General features: G+C 47.8%; 1 protein-coding gene across 2 annotated transcripts in view; it reads left to right on the top strand.

The window, feature by feature from the left end:
* NRAP (nebulin related anchoring protein) overlaps positions 1–13616 on the top strand; it is a 515982-nt gene that overhangs the window by 205269 nt on the left and 297097 nt on the right. For both annotated transcript variants that reach the window (XM_069611850.1, XM_069611849.1), the window contains exon 12: positions 5101–5211. In XM_069611850.1, coding sequence (XP_069467951.1) covers positions 5101–5211 — 111 coding nt within the window. The remainder of the gene's footprint in view (positions 1–5100; positions 5212–13616) is intronic.

Below are 13616 nucleotides of genomic sequence, written 5' to 3'. Positions count from 1 at the left end.
GTTCCGTACATAATCTGAATCTGTGATTATGACCAGTTTGTGGAGTTGATGTTGGACAGCAGTGAGGATGGCCTGATGCACAGCCATCAACTCTGCTACCTGACTACTTCGGGGACCAATTTTGTACCCAGCGGAGGGTTCTGGGGACTCATTCACTCATGCATTCCCTACGCCGGCCACAAGTTCTTTTTCCCCGTTGTTGTCAACATGGTAAGAGCATCTCTCCACATAGACAGTGGGCATTCCCTCACACTTGTCTTCTTCAAAGACTTTATGGGGGGAATTAAGGTATGCCTCCATGTTGTCCTTGAATTTTAGACTTTCGTCCTCGAGACAGTTTTCTCTGGCACAATCATGCAAGTCAGCCAGACCTTGCGCGAGGGGACTCTTCTTGTTTTGGCCATATCTGACCTCCACAGGAAAGCCTTGCATTGACAGAATCCAGGAAGTAATTCGGGAATTACTCACATTTCCGGACTGTCACTTTGGAGATATTGCAGAGGCTGGTGTGGAGTCTCCACTATGATGTGTTCCCCCTGGATAAACGGGCGGTAATTCTTCAATGCCCACACTGTTGCCAGGAGTGCCTTCTCACAATCGTTGAATTTTTCCTCCACAGAGGATAAAGTTTTGCTCGCAAAGGAGATTACTTTATTGAACTTGTCATGCTTTTGATATAATACTGCAGTCAAGCATGTATTAGAGAACCCTGTATCCAAGAAAAACTCCTTGTTTCTGACAGGGTAAGCTAGGCAAGTTACTGCCTCAGATTGTTCTGGACCCCATTCCCACTTGACCCCCCCCCTTCAAGAGATGAATCAGGGGTCTGGTGATCTCTGCATAGCCGTCAATGAACTTTCTGCTGTAATTAGTCAGTCCAAGGAGGCTCCTTAGTTCCCCCAGAGTTGTGGGGTCTTTCAGTTTCTGGAGTGCTTCCACTTTCTTTTCCTGGGGACAGAGACCCTGAGGAGTAATCTCATCTCCCAAGAAATTAACATGGGTTCTACACCACTGTGCTTTCTGAAAGGAAAGTTTTGCTCCGGCGGCCCTCAACTGTGTCAGAACATAATGGACCTCCGCTATGTGTTCCTCCACAGATGAACCTTTGATGAGGACATCATCTACATAAGCCAGGTTACCCCTCGCACCCAGCTGGGTGGAGAAGTCCCTGGTCAGAGTGCTGATTTGGACTGGAGGCTTCAGGTGGGAAAGGCAGCCCTCATGGACCTGGAAAATCACCTCATCCCTTCTGAAGTCACATGTCACATCTTCCTTACCATAGGGGCAGGAAGTGTACACCAGGAAGTTCCCCCCATGCCGGGTAAAGATCCTGTCTGATGTTGTGTTGTCATCACTGTCACTGTCAAAACAGTCCTTGGGGATTGGTCCTAACAGTTAATTACCTAAATCAATGGAGAAATGTTGGGCATCAATCGCCATTCCAATAATGGTGCCTGCGGCTAGAGTAATACTCTTTAAGTCGCTGTTATCCACCTCTATTGGAATGGTGTCATGTTCTATGTTGACTAATGGTGTTGGGTTTACCCCCAACCCTTGCTGTTGGAGAGAAGCATTTAGATGAATATAAGCATCAGGGCTTTTCAATTTTTGTCCTCTTTTAACTTTCACTTCTAGGGAGAATTGTCGGGTTCTTTCTGGGATGGTGACTTCCTCTTTAACCTGAATTTCAACTGCATAAGGTAGCAACTGAGCCGACCTAAATGCTTTTTCAGGATCATCAAAGCGCATGGGATTATCCGCTAATCGGGACCAAGCTTTGAAGTTTATTAGGTCCAAACTAATGGCAAAGCGATTGAGAATATCACTGCCTAAGTAAAAGGCGGCAGTGACGTCTAGCACGACCCAACAATTATGGACTATGCTCTTGTTGCAAATGGAGATTTTGAGCATACACCTGCTTGGCAGGAGATGTTTGGAATTGGGTGTTTCCAGATCCATTTCCCATTTGTCTATCAGTTTGGATGTGGGAATGGCTGGATCTTTTGGGAGTTGGCGGAACATGGCTTCACTGATGAAGCTCTTACCGTTGTTCACACACACTCGGGCCAGAACAGAGTCCTTCCCATCATTTAACTGAACAGGGATGAACAACTGCTTTCCAATTTGCTGAATATCAGCCAGGCTCTGAGCTGATTTCACATCTTTCTGGACTATTGGAGTGGGAATGTCTGATTGTGGATTAGTAAAGCATTTCAGAGTGTTTCCTTCCAGTGTGGAATGCCACCTTAAACTGGAAAGAAGGTTGATTTTCAGAAATAGAGAGGATCCCTCATCGCCAGTCTGTTGTCCTATTGTTCTATTGGTATTACTGTCACGTCTGGAATTTGGTTGTTCTGGAAGTGAAATTCTACTTGGTCAGATTTTTGTTCGACCATGTGGCATGTGCCGTATCAACTAACATGGTTGACACTCTGTTTTAGTTTTATTGGTTGGCTAGTCTGGGTCCAGAGGACCTTGTTTACGTAATCTATTAGGGGTGACAACCTTCTCAGGAGGTCATTCCCTAGTAAACAAGGGGTGCCCTGTGGAGTCACTACGATGACCGGGTGTTTCACCTTGTGTCGCCCAATTTTAATGTCCAAATCTGCAGTCCCCTCGACAGGAATTTCCTTCCCGTCAAAGTTCTGAAGTTGTCCAGGAAGAGAGGTGAGAGGAATACAATAATTCTCCCCCCTTCCTGCATTTAGTTCGTCAAAGGCTCTTTTGTACAGAAGGGTAGCTTGGGATCCAGTGTCCACCAGTGCCAAAATTGTACCCTGCCCCTGCTCTTGTACCGGGGCATAGTATCTTCCCTCCTTCTCCTCAAGGGGGCACAGATAATGCACATTTATGGACAACTGGTGGGCTAATTTTTTAGTTTTGGACATTGCGAGAGAGGAGATTTGGGCATAATTCTGTGGAGAGTCATGGGAATCTGCAAGAAAAAGTTGGCAACTGGAAATCAGAGCCATTGTGGGTTCCCCTGGTTCCGGTTCTGGGCTGCCCCCCCCCCTTTTTGGAGGCAGTCACCAGGATGAGTTCGAACCAGGGGATTTTGATGCGGTTGGTTCTGGGATGAGATGATGGGCAGCGCTAGCTCAGTCCCCACATCTCCCGAGTCGGGATGTGAATCCCTTGGGACCGATCTTTCTTTGGGAGGAGTTCCCCCATCTCTGAAGGAGAAGATCCTTTTCGCAGGATCCTCTGAGGATCCCTCTCCCTCAAATTGGAAGCCTGTGCGAAGGAATGGTTGGCCTGCCACCTCAGATCATATTGCCTCATTTTTCTCTGTTTCTGAGAATGTGGGTTTCAAAAGTGGGTTTCATGCACTGGGCCTCATTACGTTGCCATGCCGCCACATTACGAGGTCTGATCGCGGGTGCCACTCTGCACGCCTGGTCAGACCAGGTGTGCAGCGCGGCACCCGTGAGCAGATCAGGATGGTAGCATATAACTGCAACCATCCTTCCCATTCCCATTGAGCCCTAAGGGGGCTCAAATGGGAATGGGGACGTAGCGGCTCTGTGTCCCGCGCAAGGGGAATTACCGGACCCGCAAAGGTCGGAATGGCCCGGTTATTCCACTTTCGTGGGACCCGGAGCTAGACCCCAGTTTGGGGGTAGCCATGCCCTTGTTAAGGGTATGGCTACATCCAAACTTGTAATGAGGCCCACTGTGTTTTTAATCTCATGTGGCCTTCTTAACATTTAGGAATGTGGCTTGCTAGTCCATTGAATTGATTAGCATGATAAAGGGCATCAACCACATGATGGAAAGGCAAATATAACTTACAATCGTAGTTGCCCACCATAAGCATCTTATTTATTATAATAATCTCTCCTCTTCCCCTTCTTACGAGATCATAGTGATAATTTCGAACCGACTGAGCACCCTGAAGTGAGATATTTTGCATACCTGGCACTTTACAAATCACCAATAAAATAAAATCAAACAGGTATCATTCACTCTATCACTCAAAAATGATGCTAGTCCACCTGCCACTGCAGTGTGTGCTAGGGGCACCCTCGAGTTTGGTGGTAATGGTAAACCATCTTATAGTTACCATTACTGGGTGTTTTACCACTCTGCCATATTCTGCGTTTTGCTTCCAAAACTCTTATTTAAACCTGCTTCCCACAAAAGCAGTACTGCCTGCAGTAATTACATGTGTTAATTAACTGACCCCACGGAGTGCTATGGGAGTCCAAATGGGGAATAAAGGAAAGGGCTGCACGACCAGGAATCATGCAGACCGTTTCCGGCACCTGGTAATTACCACAGGCGGTAACAGTAATTGAGTTTGCCGGTATGACCAGAGTCTGTACCGTCAAACTCATAATTAAGGTCTAAATGTCTTGTTTCTTTCCTGTTTGTTCCTACAGAGAACCGAAATACATTAGGACTGAAATACATTGGACATTCATACAATAGGCCTTTTTTCTGTGGAATAAATATTTTCAAATACATTTTACATACACAAAGGTCTTCATTACGAGGTGGGCGGAATGGGTTTAATGGCGCCGTTAATAGTGCCGGTAAACCCATTCCGCCCTATTACGAGGTTCCCTTGCGGGACCCGCTCAGAACGTCTGGTCAGACTAGTATACGAATGTATATAAGAAATGTACATGAACTTTGAGTGAGATTTCACGCAGGTCCTTCCAGTCGTTTGGGTGACTCTACCCAGACACATTTTCCTAGACATTAATAAATATTCTCCCTTTACCATCTTCAAAAATAATTGATGTCTAGTGTCAGTGCAGTGCTTCGTGGGAGCCTGCACTCCCTGTGACCGTAAAGGGGCTTACATGTTTAATTACAGGGAGATAGCCGGAGATAATCAGTGTTTATGAATTTATTGAAGATACAGAGGATGAATACATGAAGCGTTCAGGGAAGGTCCCTCTTGCACCCCCTTCAGTTGGGGTCCATCCCTCGTTGTCCGCTCCATTGTCCTGTCCACTGTCCTGGGACACTTACAGGAGCAAGGAGGGCTCTATGGGATTTCATGAAGTGCACACGTCTGTGGATTACAGCCTGGCCCATAGAATGAATGGTATCCCTGATTGTCTTCTAATGGTTTCCAACTCTTAATTTCAGGTGGAGTACAAGAAAGATATGGAGCACCGCAAAGAAAAAGGCCACAGCATAAACTACTGCGAGACTCCACATTTCAAGAATGCCAGCAATGTCTCCAAATACTCCAGTGATGTAAGCAACATCAAATCATGCATGCACTTCATTGGAGGTTTAGCGTAACATAGCTCCTACAAGGAGTGCAAGGGAATGACCTTCCTCTGGATTGGTATCTGCAGTTGGGCTTGGACTGGTTAGATTGCCCTGGATTCCGATAAGCGCTTTCAGCTTATCACCAGTGTAAACAATAGCCACTATGCCATCAACTTTTTCCCATTTATTAATACAAAGCGCTATTTGCTTTCTGAAGTTTTGGTTTTTGCCATGTGAGGATATCAAGCTGTTGTAATGGTACGATGTTGTTTCATCCCCAGTATATTTTTCAATACATTTTTCAAAGAAAATATTTCAATGAAAAAAACTCATCTAAAAATATAGGGGCGCGTTGGGTAAGGGGGATATAATGGGTAGGTGGGTGGGCAATAGAAAGTAAGTAATAGGGCGGAGTGTTGGCTGAGTGTTGGCTGTGATTCTGCGCCGGTACCCATGCCATGCTGCTGAGAGCTAGAGTCTGCCTTCCATTACCTTGCAAGTGGGCAGAGCTCTTTCTTCATACTCGCCTCTCCCGAGTGTTGGCTGAGTGTTGGCTGTGATTCTGAGCCGGTACCCATGCCATGCTGCTGAGAGCTAGAGTCTGCCTTCCATTACCTTGCAAGTGGGCAGAGCTCTTTCTTCATACTCGCCTCTCCCGAGTGTTGGCTGAGTGTTGGCTGTGATTCTGCGCCGGTACCCATGCCATGCTGCTGAGAGCTAGAGTCTGCCTTCCATTACCTTGCAAGTGGGCAGAGCTCTTTCTTCATACTCGCCTCTCCCGAGTGTTGGCTGAGTGTTGGCTGTGATTCTGAGCCGGTACCCAGGCCATGCTGCTGAGAGCTAGAGTCTGCCTTCCATTACCTTGCAAGTGGGCAGAGCTCTTTCTTCATACTCGCCTCTCCCGAGTGTTGGCTGAGTGTTGGCTGTGATTCTGCGCCGGTACCCATGCCATGCTGCTGAGAGCTAGAGTCTGCCTTCCATTACCTTGCAAGTGGGCAGAGCTCTTTCTTCATACTCGCCTCTCCCGAGTGTTGGCTGAGTGTTGGCTGTGATTCTGCGCCGGTACCCATGCCATGCTGCTGAGAGCTAGAGTCTGCCTTCCATTACCTTGCAAGTGGGCAGAGCTCTTTCTTCATACTCGCCTCTCCCGAGTGTTGGCTGAGTGTTGGCTGTGTTTCTGCGCCTGTACCCGTTCCGTGCAGCTGAGAGCTAGAGTCTGCCTTCCATTACCTTGCAAGTGGGCAGAGCTCTTTCTTCATACTCGCCTCTCCCGAGTGTTGGCTGAGTGTTGGCTGTGTTTCTGCGCCTGTACCCGTTCCGTGCAGCTGAGAGCTAGAGTCTGCCTTCCATTACCTTGCAAGTGGGCAGAGCTCTTTCTTCATACTCGCCTCTCCCGAGTGTTGGCTGAGTGTTGGCTGTGTTTCTGCGCCTGTACCCGTTCCGTGCAGCTGAGAGCTAGAGTCTGCCTTCCATTACCTTGCAAGTGGGCAGAGCTCTTTCTTCATACTCGCCTCTCCCGAGTGTTGGCTGAGTGTTGGCTGTGATTCTGAGCCGGTACCCATGCCATGCTGCTGAGAGCTAGAGTCTGCCTTCCATTACCTTGCAAGTGGGCAGAGCTCTTTCTTCATACTCGCCTCTCCCGAGTGTTGGCTGAGTGTTGGCTGTGTTTCTGCGCCTGTACCCGTTCCGTGCAGCTGAGAGCTAGAGTCTGCCTTCCATTACCTTGCAAGTGGGCAGAGCTCTTTCTTCATACTCGCCTCTCCCGAGTGTTGGCTGAGTGTTGGCTGTGTTTCTGCGCCTGTACCCGTTCCGTGCAGCTGAGAGCTAGAGTCTGCCTTCCATTACCTTGCAAGTGGGCAGAGCTCTTTCTTCATACTCGCCTCTCCCGAGTGTTGGCTGAGTGTTGGCTGTGATTCTGCGCCGGTACCCATGCCATGCTGCTGAGAGCTAGAGTCTGCCTTCCATTACCTTGCAAGTGGGCAGAGCTCTTTCTTCATACTCGCCTCTCCCGAGTGTTGGCTGAGTGTTGGCTGTGATTCTGCGCCGGTACCCATGCCATGCTGCTGAGAGCTAGAGTCTGCCTTCCATTACCTTGCAAGTGGGCAGAGCTCTTTCTTCATACTCGCCTCTCCCAATGCAGAGCGTCGCATACTGTTGGCTGAGTGTTCGCAGAGATTTTGTGGAGTCAATGGAATCGGTGTCAGCGCATGAGGCTGGAGGTTTACAAAGAAAGCGAAGCAAGGCCAGGCTGCTGCAGACTACAGGTAATGGGTGGCCGGTATGAACAATGCGCAACACACACATTTGGGGAACCTACTGACTTTGGCCAACTCAGGAACTGTTGGTACAAGTCAGAGTGTTTTACCTCCAGTTGCAGCCCTTGAAATCAGACTGAGGGTGCTCTCTGACCCTCATGACTCTCCGCTAACCCCCTCAACCTCTGCCCCCTCTCCCAGTATCTCACTGAAGTCGTCACAGTCTTTCCCGCACACATGCATCAGCACCCAGTTGGTGACATTGGGCCCCGAGAGTCGAAACGCTGGGGAGTCGAAGGACGTGGTGCTGGGGGAGGCGGTGGCTAAGGGGAAGGGGGATTGCCACTGGACACTTTACGGATTGCTAAATCTCATTATTGAATTGTGGGGTCTCAGAGGTAAGGTTACTCAAAGCTTTTACCAACATTTGCGGGGACCGTGAAGGGGGCTGCTTCAATTACCATCTCAATTACGGCCCCTCAAAGGGGGAATTCTATCTGACGAAACAAAGGAGCTAATCTTTGTTGGGCTATGCCAAATTGAAATGGCATTTCAAACAAAGGGATGGCCCCGAACTTGAATTACCTGTTAAGGTCTGTAAGGTGCCCATAGGCGAGAATAGTACCAGCTGTATAGCTGGCTTAATCTGGGAGGAGGCCTGGCACGACCCATTGGACGCCGATCTGCTGGCAAACTCTAGCCCCTTTGTTCTGTCTCCCTAGGATGCTGCACAAGAGTTATCCACACAACTAAAAGAAACATTGTCCCAGTCCCCCTCTCAGGGAGAGGTCACAATGACCAGGACGTCGCTAGGAGAGCAGAGTCCCATCCATGAAATCATGACTGTTCAACTGCATCCCACACGGATACACCAAACTCGAATCAGGAACCTATAGGGCTGTGCGCAATCCCCTCAAGTGGTCCGAAAACTGATATGTGTTTGGAAAGGCCCCCTTTACAGGAGAACCCTACATTAGCGGCTAGACTAACTAAGGACATAGCAAACATGATGCTACAATTAAGTGTGGCCGCAAGTAGGCGGGAAGAAAAGCGTTCTATTTCAGAAGTGGGAAGGGACATAGATCCTAGCTCAGCATTAACCCCTAAGAAACTGAGATCTGCTCAACCTCGAGTGGTTCCACGGGCACCCCCAAACCCTCTAGCCGATCAGAATTTTAAGTCACTTGGCATCATCACTCCAACAGACCCGCGAGGGACGTGCTCCAGGAGTCAACAGTGAAATGTGACAAGCTTGAGTGAAGACTCAAGTGAAGACTCTGAACAGGATGTAACTTGGAATTCGAGAATGCCCCAAGAGACACTAGAAACCTGTCCGCCAAGACCAAGTTCATGTGTGCGAGATACCTTTGAAGACACATAGAAAGGAGGCTGTCTGGGTGCCCAGATAGCCCAGATACAGGCAAGCATTTGCTCAGTGGTCTCTATTACACATTTTATGAAAAACGAAATGACAGTCTTAAAGACCAGGCTACATTGCCTGCTTTAATGCACACTAAATGGGTATTCATAGAATCGCTCATCGAGGCCTTTAAAGATAAAAGAGCTAGAGAAAAAGAAACGGAGGGGTGATTTTGACAACCCTTATTGACCTAATCCAAGAAGCGAGGGAAGATAAACAGGCCTTCCTTGGAGGATCCGGGACATCATCACTCAATTAAAGCATCAGGACAACACTGCGGGAAAAACATGACGACCAACAAGTATCTGCGGAGCCAGCTTTGAGGAATCCACAGGCAGAAATTACTCCCATTCAGGATCCACAAGTGAAATGACCCAACATTTCCTTACTAGAGAGAGAGAGTGAGAGAGAGAGAGAGAGAGAGAGAGAGAGAAGATGGACCACGGGACCCTCCTTACCGAGAACCGGTTTTCCACCCAGAGCCTATTATGACCCTGAGTCAGGTCCCCATGTTAGGTGATTCGGGTGTTCTTCAGGCCCGGTCTGGCTGCAGTTCTGACTAGGAGTGGCAACTATGACAGAGGACATAGTCATTCGAACTGCCGCAAGTGTGGACATTTTTCCAAACTTCAATCTGAAGGCTCAAAAACAAGACAAAGATTTGTTAAAATCCAAAAAGCTTGAGCAACCGAAGAAACCAAAAAACACCCCCCAAATGAAAACATCAAAAGGTCGTGGCTCACAAAGTTTTATAAGAAACCTGAGAATTTTATCAGTGGAACCAACGAAATCCAGAATATTAAAAGAACGCTGCATATGGATCGCAATAAAGAAATCTTACCAAATGCAGGATCAAGAGAGAAGTTAGACACATTCCCGCTCTCGCAGGATGGAATAATTGACCTGGAAAGCCTTGAGGATCCTTTGCTGCAACTATCAACATACAAGGGTTACCCACTTGATGGCTCCCTGGAAGAAGACTCTCCAGGAACCCACCTTCCCTACTTGGGGTGTGTGGAAGCAGGACCTGACTATCAGCGTAAGGGTGTGATCCAAACTATTTCCCCGTTTCTAACATTGGCAGAGAAATGGGCAAGAGTGATGGCACTTCAGTGGATACAGGGAAATCGACTATGCTGCTGGACAGAATGATCAAACACTCCTGAAACAACAAACATACCCGTGAAGTCATCAAGAAAAAGGGTCAAACATATGGCACCCGTAAGGTAATTCTTGAACGGGTTCTGAGGGCTGACGATGGTTTAATCCTAAACTGCTCAAACATAATGTGTCTATTTAATCATGTCCCTCGACTGGGAGTGATTGGTTCCAAAGACATTTGTAGCGTCGATTTCCCAAACGAAAATGAAAATTACCAAATGTGCGGATGCGAATGATGAGCTGCGGGCACTGGGTTTTGATCTAAAAGACTGCCAAACTCCATCGAAACTGGCCCCAGAGCAAGGACTGCAACCACAAACCCAAGGTCTAAAGGGGGAGTAGGTCGCCCTAGCAGAGGTGCCAGTAACAATGAAGGTTGCCCATGGGGGGACTATCCAACTAAACCTCTTAGGGAAAAGCCAGTGGTCCTATGTGGCCCAAAATACACTAAAGATCACCACAAGAGGAACAGAGTTGGAAAGTGAATGACAGGTGCAGAGAACAGACACTCAGAACACCACAGGTGATGACGAGCAGTCTTGGGACTTGATAGCTAGAGCCCTAGCCCCGGGTATTATAGACTAGAGCCAGGACCTGACAGGACACAGGAGGTTGGGCATTGGATCCTGGAACACCAGAGGATTCACCCACCTGTTTCTGGGCATCAATGCAGCAGTGGCAAAACTTGATATCATATGCCTGCAGGAAACCTGTTTGAGGGAGACTCCTGGATCGCTTTACTGCGTACCTCAGCAAAGCAACCATAGGGAACCTTGGAAGGCCAAGTTCTGGCCTGTTGATGCTGATACGAAATAGTTTGGGTGTAGCCAGTGCAACCATGGATTACTTTTTTGTGTCCGGTAATGTTTTGCCATGGGTGATATCACTGAGATTACTTCCTTCCGAATATAGTGATCATGACGCAGTGGTGCTTTCCTGCTCTATAATGAGCCGGAATGGAATAGAAAAAGAAGACCTTTGGAGACATAAGGTAGACCTGGAACCAGGAAAAAATAGGTTGCAAATTAGCCCTACCCTAGTCCCACAGCTAACCGAAAAACTAATAGCCTGGCAATGGACGGACTCAGAAGGGATGGAATATGAGTCTGTCTTGGCCCTCTTTGGGAAACAACAAAGAAGGGGAAGTAACCCTTGCCTTTAACCAAAACATTCCTTTAGATAAAGCAGTTGTAACACAGAAACGACTCCTGCGTAGTGACCTCAGGACCTTTAGACTTTAGAACACCCCCACTTGTCATCAGGGGATCAGCAATTAAAAAAGGGAAACAAAAGTATACAAACTGGGTAATCTTCCACGAGGCAATCCTATTCCAGAATGACTCTGAAGCTATGCTGCAGGCCCTGGATTTGAAAAATCCCAGACACCTGTGGCAACTACTAAATGGTAAGGAAAGGGACAGCGGCTTACCCCAACTGAATCCGATATCAGAGGACTGTTGGGTTGAGCATTTCGAAAGTATTTCTGCCCGGAAGTGCCAAGTGAGGGAAGAAGCTTGTAGTGGCCAGTATACGCAATGGTCGACCCCCTTTGATAAGGATGAGATTCTGCATATAATAATGAAAATTAGCAATTCCTGTGCACCAGGGCCTGACGGGATGACAAATGCTATGCCAAAGGAGGCCCAGGAGTCCTGGGCGTATTTGTGTTTGGTTTTGTTTTGACGGATTGTCCGGTATGGAGGGGCCACATGGAAATGTGCAGTCGTGCTCCCTATTTTCAAGAAGGGTGACAGGGTTGGCCCCAAAGAACTACCGCCCTATCACCCTCGTAGATGTTCTCGGAAAGACCTTTGCAGGAATTCTGCTGATACGTCTGTAAGAATGGGTGAACGAGATAAGGTCCTATGACCCCAGGCAAACTGGCTTTGTCAGAGGATTTGGCTGTTGTGTAAATGTATTGCTGATTAGCCTAATAAAAATGAAGGCGCTTAAGGGGGAAGGCTGACTATATGGCTTGTATAGATATGGAATGTGCCTTTAACAGTATCAGCTGGGAGCAATTATAGGCTAAAATGATAGCCATGGGATGTCCTGGGGATTTAGTGGCAGCAATCAAGGACCTGTACTCTGGTACTGCCTTGCAGATCAGAATCGACCAGGCGGGAAATTTGACAAGAAGGAGCCAGACTTAATGGTGCCTGAAACAGGGCTGCCTGTTGGCACCAATCATATACATCTTTATCACGGACATGAAAGCGGTCTTGGACCCTCCTAGGACATGTCTGCCTAGGATAAATGGAACATCTGCAGGAAGGCTACTGTATACCGATGATTTAGTCCTACTGGACCGTACTCTGATCGGCCTACAGAGAAAGCTCGACACGCTACAAAGCTAGGTAAACCAGAATGGTTTGAAGATCAACGTAGCTAAAACAGAAATACTCATGTTTGATAGTTCGAGGGGGCAGAAAAAGAGGGGCCCTGCTGGTCTTTGAACGGAACCGAATACGTCCTGTTCCTTCAATAAAATACCCAGGGGCAATGATCAGTGCGAGTGCCTGTGAGAAACCGTGGTTCGAATGTTTGAACACCAAAGTGAAACAGCTGACTGTGCAAGGAATTGAGATCGGGCGGAAGTATGGGAAATTCTCACTGCTTCCGAGCATTAATTTCTGTAACCAGAAAGTCATACCGACACTCACACTTCTGCAGAGGCATGCCTTGGCTTTGCTTGGGAAGCGTGGAGGGATTGGAGAGTCGATTCTGAAAGGCGATCTTATGACTCCCCAACGCAGTTGCAATGGTAATTATAAGACACAAGCTAGGTGTCCTGTCTTTACATGTGAGGGTAGTTTGGAAAACCAGGATGATTTTCAGCAAGCTGAATACACCTGATTGCCCACCCCAATTTCAAATCATAGTGGTGAAAAATGTGGGGATGCTTGACTGGCTGTTGAATATGTGGCTGGAACGATGCAAAGAAACACTGTCCAATCTTGCCATGTCAGGTGACACCTTGTGCAGAAACCCGCTGCTGTTAAAAAAATAAAAAGGCCCTAAGGACTGCAGATTGGAGTGAAACCGAAGCCAAAAGATCTAACTCAAAGTTACACACGCTATCAAAGTCACTTGCTGGGCTACCTAGTGTAAACCCCTAATACCTGAGAACAGGGGTGTTGCTAGGTCTGGAAAAGACCCGGGGCTAGGCTGATGTCGGAAGTGTCGGGACTGGGGGCTAGCTAGCCTTTTGGTTGTAGCTCCTGAGATTCTATATGGGGCTACAATCAAAAGACCAGGGGCTATAGCCCCCTTAACCCCGCCCCCCCCCCAGCAACGCCTCTGTCTGTGAAAGTTCCCAAATGCAAGACGCAGGGATCTATTTCTCAGATTCCGGGTGAATATACTCTTTACTAAAGTCACGCTGCGCACATATGGAGGGTTACAGCTGTCGGTTATGTAAAAACCAAGTGGAAACCTTAAACCACTAGATATTTTACTGTCCAGAACTGAGAACACAGAGAACGCAGTTGTTATACGAAGGTATGAGTGAAGAATTTGGGACAGATGCGGAAGCACAGTAGGAGGCTTTA

This window comes from Ambystoma mexicanum, chromosome 8 (assembly GCF_040938575.1).
Source record: "Ambystoma mexicanum isolate Mex_15411 chromosome 8, UKY_AmexF1_1, whole genome shotgun sequence".
Taxonomy (NCBI): domain Eukaryota; kingdom Metazoa; phylum Chordata; class Amphibia; order Caudata; family Ambystomatidae; genus Ambystoma; species Ambystoma mexicanum.
The sequence above is the reverse complement of the archived record's forward strand: the minus strand, read 5'-3'. Positions and strand labels throughout refer to the sequence as shown.